Source organism: Merops nubicus, unplaced genomic scaffold (genome assembly GCF_000691845.1).
Source record: "Merops nubicus isolate BGI_N331 unplaced genomic scaffold, ASM69184v1 scaffold11120, whole genome shotgun sequence".
Lineage (NCBI taxonomy): Eukaryota > Metazoa > Chordata > Aves > Coraciiformes > Meropidae > Merops > Merops nubicus.
Window position 1 is genome coordinate 5,611 of NW_008584827.1, and position 7,298 is coordinate 12,908.

The 7,298-nt window shown below is 50.0% G+C and overlaps 1 protein-coding gene across 1 annotated transcript; it reads right to left on the reverse strand.

Moving 5' to 3' along the window:
- Positions 1-242: 242 nt before the first annotated feature.
- On the reverse strand, positions 243-6,937 carry LOC103777940 (chromosome unknown open reading frame, human C16orf59; the record flags this gene model as incomplete). The annotated part of the gene is made up of 3 exons (XM_008945508.1): positions 243-389; positions 1,898-1,966; positions 6,726-6,937. Coding segments are annotated over 3 exons (428 nt in total), but the record flags the coding sequence as incomplete, so codon positions are not given.
- Positions 6,938-7,298: the final 361 nt, after the last annotated feature.

Here is a 7,298-nt window from a genome sequence, read left to right on the forward strand (position 1 = left end):
TCACTATTGATCAGTGAATATTAGAGAGTGACCACGATAATGCTGGAAGCCAAAACCACTGTCCCCGAAGTCCTGAAGGGGCTTCACGAAACTTCAGTTAACTGTCACAAAAGGGATAAAAAACCCAACCAACCATAATTTAGGAGGAAAAACAGGCAGAGTAAAAAAAAGTCAACAGAAAAACATTTATTGCTTAAAGCTCTCTCTGGCTACGGGAAGAGCCAGCAGGGGGTTGCCAGCAGTCAGGCTGGCAGCTCGTCTCTCACCAGCACGGGGAAGCGCCTGCCCCCCTCGCAGAGCTGCGCGTAGAGCGCCCGGTAGAGCTGAGCTGCAGAGGCCTCTGGGCAGAGCCTGGGCTCCAGGAGGGGCAGCAGTTCTGCCATCATCACCTGGGCAGGAGCAAAGGAGACACGTCACCAGAGCCAGCAGCACTTTTAGGATTCCATGAAATGAACCGGCTGCCTAAGGAGTGAAATCTAACCTGAGCAGTGTGACTAATAACACGTCACTTGATTGAAAGGTATTTTCCTTTGTCACATTTAACAAAGGCAGAGCTGTTCATCCTCTGCTCATGAAGTGCATCAGCAGCCACTCAGTGTTCCCAGAGCAACGAGATACACAGTGGTGCTTCCTCTAGTCTGTGCTCCTGTCAGGCACCTCCCTCACACCATCTTTCTGCGGTGGAAACAAAGGAAGACCCAAAGAGAACAGGGTAGAAGGTATCTGCAGGGGGGTCCCCTTTCCTGTTCTCCACAGAACTCTGCAAAGGGACAGGGGAACAGGGCACAGTTGCTCATCTCTGGGAAGTCAAGAGCTGCAGATATGAAAGCTACCTAAGAGGGAAGCTGGCACATGGAGTGCTGCACTGCTCTGCTCCCGAGGAAAGCCCCAGGTCTGCTCCTGCTGCACAGGAAGGAGGAAATGGCATCAGAGATGGGCCAAGAGTGACCAGGGCTTTCTGTGATCCTTGTCATCCCTCCATGGGAAGGCAAGGAACAGGCTCAGCTCAGAAATACACACATCCCTTCCTGGGGTATGATCTTGTACCGAGGCCACGTGCTTCACCTGTCCCAAGAACTTCCCCCGTCCTGCACACCCTGCACAAAGCTGCTATTTAGATAGATGTGCAGAACAAACCACATCACTTGAAGCATCAGGCAGCAGGCTGGGGTCACTACTTCATCCTGGGCAGACAGAAATCAAAAACCTCACATCCCTTCATTCAGGATTATAGTACCATTTGAAGCCAGGCAGCAATCTATCTCCCAGCCAGAGGAAGGAACGTGGACAGTTACAAATAACTCTTCCCTGGCTTACAAAAAGTGGCTTTTCCAAAGCCTCTACCATTCAGGTCAGCAGCAAAGGTGAGGTCAAAGGAGTGGATGTGATTTCACAGATCTTCTCTGCCTTTTCCTGCTGCTCTGCTCAGGCTGATGGAGAGACTGCCTTTCTTTTGTGCTCTTACAGGCAGTTTCAAAACTGTAAAGTCAAGATTAACAGCACAGTGGTTTGAGATTTGGAAAGAAAGGAACAGAGGAGCTCACTAGAGGTCATGCAGGAGAGAATGACAAAGTAGGTGCCCTGGTGGGAATGTAAAAGGCTGCCAAAAGGCATCTCCAGGCATTACCAACAACATCCTTCACTGCCAAACTCTAACAGAGCAGCTAAAAAAAACCCTCCAAATCTTATCAGATGAGGGGTCAGACATCTAAAGGCCCCTGCTCTGGCCTGAACAAAAAAGTAAGTCAATTCATCTACAAAATAAGCAAGGCACTGGTGGGACTTGGACACAAGGCATAGGGAAAGCTGCTGCCTGCCCACCAGGGCCCCATACACCCACTGGCTGCTGCCCCACAACTGCTCTTTCCTTGCCCTACCAACACCTGTAAAGACTCACCTTTTGTAAGGCAACTTCCTGGTGCAGCATTGACACTTGCAGCTTCAAGGCAAACAGGTCCTTCAGCTCCTGGAAGCTGGAGTAACACAGGAGAGGTGCAGCCAGGATGTCTGCACTGTCACACAGCTGTCCCCTGGGAGCAGCACAGGCTGGAGAGCAGCTTCCCACATCCCCAGCACAGTCTGGGTGCAGCTTCATCTGGGATTCCACAGCTGCCAGGGCAGAAGAATTGGCAGGAGGCAGAAATACACAAGTTAAATAGGGACTTGTAGAATTTGTAATCTACTTAGTGTTCCTAGACATGACTGACTGACAGGGTAAGCACTGCACAGATCATGCATGCAGCCTCCCCCTCTCCAGCAGCTCCCTCACCAGCCCTCCTGAACTGCAGCAGTTAGTCCCAAGCCTCTCCTCCACACAGATCCATGGCAGACAGACCCCACAGCTTTGTTTGCCACCAGAGAATTTTACACGCTACGTTGCCATTAAGGATAATCAGGAGAAAAATTGTGCTGGTCTGCAGTGTTCTGTGCACAGCTGGCAAAGTTCTGTGTACACTCCTGCCCCACCACAAACCAGGGACTGGCTCACCAGCCTGCAGGAGCTGCAGCTTGTTCAGGCACTGGGAAACTGTGGTTTGCAAACCCTCCAAGGTCAGAAGGCTTTCATACTCCCTTTGCAGAGTGGGGTGCTCTAGAAGAGACGCAGAGGAAAACCAGCAGGCATGAGCACTCTGAAACCTTCCCCTCCCAATACCAGTTTCTAGACTGGCCTTGAGTTCACCAGCCCTCATATTAGGCAGAGAATGCTCCAGTCCCTCACATCCAGCAAATGCTAACAACAAGAGTTCACAGAACTGGATCCCACTGAAGTCATCCTTATTCCAACATCTGCCCTCTCCATTCACCTTTTTTCCTCCTTACCTGTAGGCTCAGCTTCCACATACTGCCTCAGAAGGGCAGGGACATCCTGGAGGACCTTCAGTTCCTCCTCTATCTCTGCAGGACTGAGGGCTGGCGTTGGTGAGCAGAACTTACACAGCAGCAGCTTAAGGAAGGTTTCACACCAGCTCTGTGCACCACCCCAGGGGCAGGGGCAGCTGGAACCAGGGGCAGGGGCGAGCAGCCCGTGGAGTGGCACTGCAGGGGGAAGGGGAGGACAGCACAGCTCTGGACAGCATGCTTGTCTGGATCAAAAGTTTTACAACTGCTCAAGAGCTGTACTATGAAAAAAAAAAAAAAAGCCAAACCAAAACCCACTTCCTAGAGACCCAGCTTGACCTCCTGTTACTGGGAGCATAACTCTCCCCAGAGGGGAGCACGCTGCAGCGGCTGCACCTCGTGCTTGGGGAAGGGGTGCTGAGCTCAGGAAGGATACACTGCTCTGGATCTTCTCCAGGAAACGGCTCCTTGCAGCTGCTGCATCTGCACTTGTCTGGCAAAGACGACATCTCTCCCATGCCCTGAAAATCCAGAAGGGGCAGGAGGTGGAGGAGTTGGGCTCCACTGTACCAGCCAGCGCTCACACTGAGCTCTGACACCCCAATGTAACCCAGCAGCACTTCAAACACAAGCACCTTCCTCACCCCTCCCTTTTACAGGTTCCTTACTAGCCAGTCCCCCTCCTTTGAGGTATGAGATCAAAGACACCCCACAGAAGGCATTAGACATGGCAAAACACCTCTCTTATTTCTTGGCTTGTTTTGAGGGGATGGATTTACAGCCACCAGAAGACAGACAAACACCCTTCTGTAAACAGATTGTGAGCTTGCAGCACATCACTAATTCTTTTCTGTCACCCTACCTAGATTGTTATTCCATAGGAAACAACAAATCTTCCCCTTCCTTTCCTGAGGGGCAAGTAATTTGCATTTACTCTGGGAGTGAATGTGTACAAAGAGCACAGCAGACAGGACAAATTCTCACCCTAGCTTTTAACCACAGCAATTCCTTCCTAGGCCAAACTTCCTCAAGACTCTCCTTTAGTCCTTTTTGGTTTGGGGTTTGGTTTTTTTTGGACAAAGTGGTATGTCTGGCAAGAAACAGGACAGCAGCACATCAATATCAGGGTCACCAAACACAGAGGCTGAAGGACAATACCATGGGTTGGCCAGCCAGGAGCTTGGATCAGAGTCCAGCTTTTTACAGAGCTACACAAATGTGCTACCAGAGAGGTGAGTTTCACCTAGAGCTCAACGTCCCCACTGATGCACAGTCCCCATGATGTCCTTTAGGTGAAAAGCTGCTTTGAAGAGCCAGTGCACCTCAGCCAGCCTCCCCAAACCTGCAGCAGTAAGTGAGGAGCCATCAGGAGGGAGATTAAAACAGTTCTGCAGAGCATGACTGTCTAACCTGAGCGTGTGCACGTCTTCTCTCCAGCCAAATGGATCTTTTAAATCATGACAGAAGATGCAGTTTTCAGAAACACACACATTATGCAAGCAACTAGTGAGGTTGATGGAACAGAACAGGAGTTACCAGGCAAGATGCATTCCCTCTCTAAGGGATTTTTAGAGCAAAGGTTATTTTCAATCTGTCACTGAGCTGAAAGGAATAGTGAAGAGTGTAAAATTGCACCAGAGTGATTAGGATGCCAAAAAGCTCAATTTACAAGTGAAAATGGAGGGAATCAAGTCTCTACAATTCACTGAAAGGCAACTAACAAATTGGTGTCTGATAAAAATACTTCCCAAGAGGAGGAGGAATTCTTGAGGGGAGCACAAGGAGCTATAGCTAGATGAACACAGAGTTTAAGATTCCTATCTGGACAAACCATGTGAAGAGAAATATGCTGAATTAAGGCAAGATTTGTCAAGAAGAGCAGGAAATGTTGCAGAGGACTGGAGAATGGACTAGAGCATTGAGCTCACCAGAAACCAAACCACCTACACCATGGGGTCAGTGCCTCCCCGTGCCCCACAGACCAGCCAGGTCTGCCCCATCTGAGCCCTCCCTGCAGCCCTTCAGCAGAGAGCAGTTCTGGACTGGACTGACCAGGAAGGGCTTACCTGGAGTTCCTGGAATAAGCTTTCCTGTAGGGAAGGGGTAGCTTCAGCTGGCATCTGCAAGACAAGAGAAGCATCAACCCTGCCTGCCAGAGAGCCGTGGAGCCTCGTCTTCAAACAGAGAGAATGACATTGTCTAAATTTGAAATAGCTGTAACAGAAGATGCCAACAGCCCTGGAGGAGCTGTCTGCTGCCAGCATCACTGAGCTGAGCTGGGAGAGCTCCTGCACCCTCCCACCAGCCAGCAGAGGCCCACCCAAGGCAAGAAGCTGGGAGCAAAGCCCTGACAAGGCAGAGTACAGACATGGGAACCACACATCCAGGAGGCTGATCAACACAGCCAAGGGCACAGGCAGATCTCCCCCACTCTGTTGCCCAGTGTGCCCAGGCAGTTTGGCTTAGAACCAAATCCCACTCAAACAGGAAAGGGACATTTCAGCTTCCACCAGGAACAGGCACCTTAACCCCAAAGTAGAACAATCCCCAATTTGTTACTGCAAAGACAGATGGGTTGGCAGTTAAAGCTCAAGTCACATGCAGACAACTAACACAAGGCAACAGTTGGGATTTTAAGTAAACAAACATTTGCATCCAGCAGCCATCCAGCACTGCAGGAACAGTGATAACTTCCTCCTGCACAAACACAGCAGTGGGGTTGTGGCACCTGAGAACTGTTTCTCAAACTTTTCCAAGGGCAGGCACACACCAGATCTCAACTTCACTGTTTCTTTAAAGCAAGGAGCACACAGAAAAGAAGATGGAAATTCAAACAAGACATTGCTCCAAATGCAAAGCCAACTTTCTAAGTAGTATTTTGCTACTTTTCCACTGAGAATCTTGGTAACATCCACTTCTTAATTCCTCCCACCTGAAACAACTGCATTCTAGTCAATACTGATTTGTGTAGTTACACGGGCAGTATCTTACAGATTAAAGAGGACAGTATTAAACCCAGATGCCTTCTCTCCAAGCAGCACCAGGCATATGGTTTTGAGAGAGAGAATCAATGTGTTACATGTTATCCTTGTGTAAAAAGAAAAAGAATCAGTGAGCTGTAATAGAAAGGGCACTCAGAGGAAAACTAAGGCTCCAGAAAGCTCTACAGCAACAGCTTTCCAAACAGTCACAGGCGACCATGAAATATCAGAAGTCTGAATTGAAAGGCTTTCAAAGTCCCAGCCATCCAAGAGTAAGTCCTGAAAGTGAAAATGCTTCCTCAATCACAACAAAGGCTGTAAAGGAAAGGATTTGAGGAGTGGTGAGACCAAGCTGGGTGCTAGAGAGCAGCAGGAGAGAGCAGGCCTTGCAGAGCACAGAACAGGACAGAGGTGCCCACCTCTCAGCACTCACCCCTTCTCCTGCAGCGTGACTGCCCGAGGGGAGATGCTCCTTCCCAATGCACCTTCAGCTGTAGGGTTCTCCTTTATGCTGGGCTCTCCCAGGGCACCACAACTTTCCTTCCCTGCATCAAATAACTCCTTGCCAGCAGCTACAGAGCAGTTCTTCTCTCCAGCAGAATCTCCTGCAGAAATGCTTTGCTGCTCATTCAGGGCAGGTCTGGACAAGCCAGGTGTCTTTTGGGGTTGAGCAGAGGTACAGACATCTCTGTCACTAGCACCGATTGCTGTCCTATGACTCCTCCCTTGTTTGCAAGCCACCCCTTTGGAGGAGCTCTTCCCAGCTGTCCTGGGACCTTGAAAAACGTATCTGGCTGGGGCTTTCCTTTGCAGTTTTTTCACATCTGGGTCAGTCCTATATGGTGCTTTTAGCTGGTAGGGAGAAGGCTTCTTCAGAGAGGCAGGCTTCTTGCTTACAGCTCTCACCTTTGTGCTCTCAGGAATATCCTCAACAGCTACAGGCACTGGCTGCTCTTCAGCATTCTTAGGAGCAGATCCCTCACTTGCAGATTTCTCTCCTGTAGCTCCCTGGGCCTCTAATGGAGTTTTCAAGATGCTCTTCCTGACTTTCAGTGCTTTCTCTAAGGCCCTGTTCAGCAGTTCCAGCTCCTCCAGCTCCTTGGGTGAAGGCCTGTTCTCTGCAAGAGGAGAAGACATATCAGAAGGTCCAAACCTGGATTTTCACTATTTGCCTCTACAATAACTCACTCTTCAGGTGCCACAGGGGAAAATCAAACCCACCGAGTGGTGCAGCAAGTATTTTGGCCACACTCCCACAGCAACTACACAGAGGATTTAAGCGGGCTTGCCAGAGGCCTTGAAGAGCCAAGATGGATAAGAGTCAGGAGGAGACAGTTCTCCCAAGTTAACCTCCCCCTCATCAACAAATAACCATCACCACTGCTCGGCCCGGTCCCCGGACACTTCCCCGCTTGCCTTGGTCCCGGTGGCACAGCTCGAAGCTAGCACCGAGGAGGAAAGTGGAAGGACAGAGGTGGA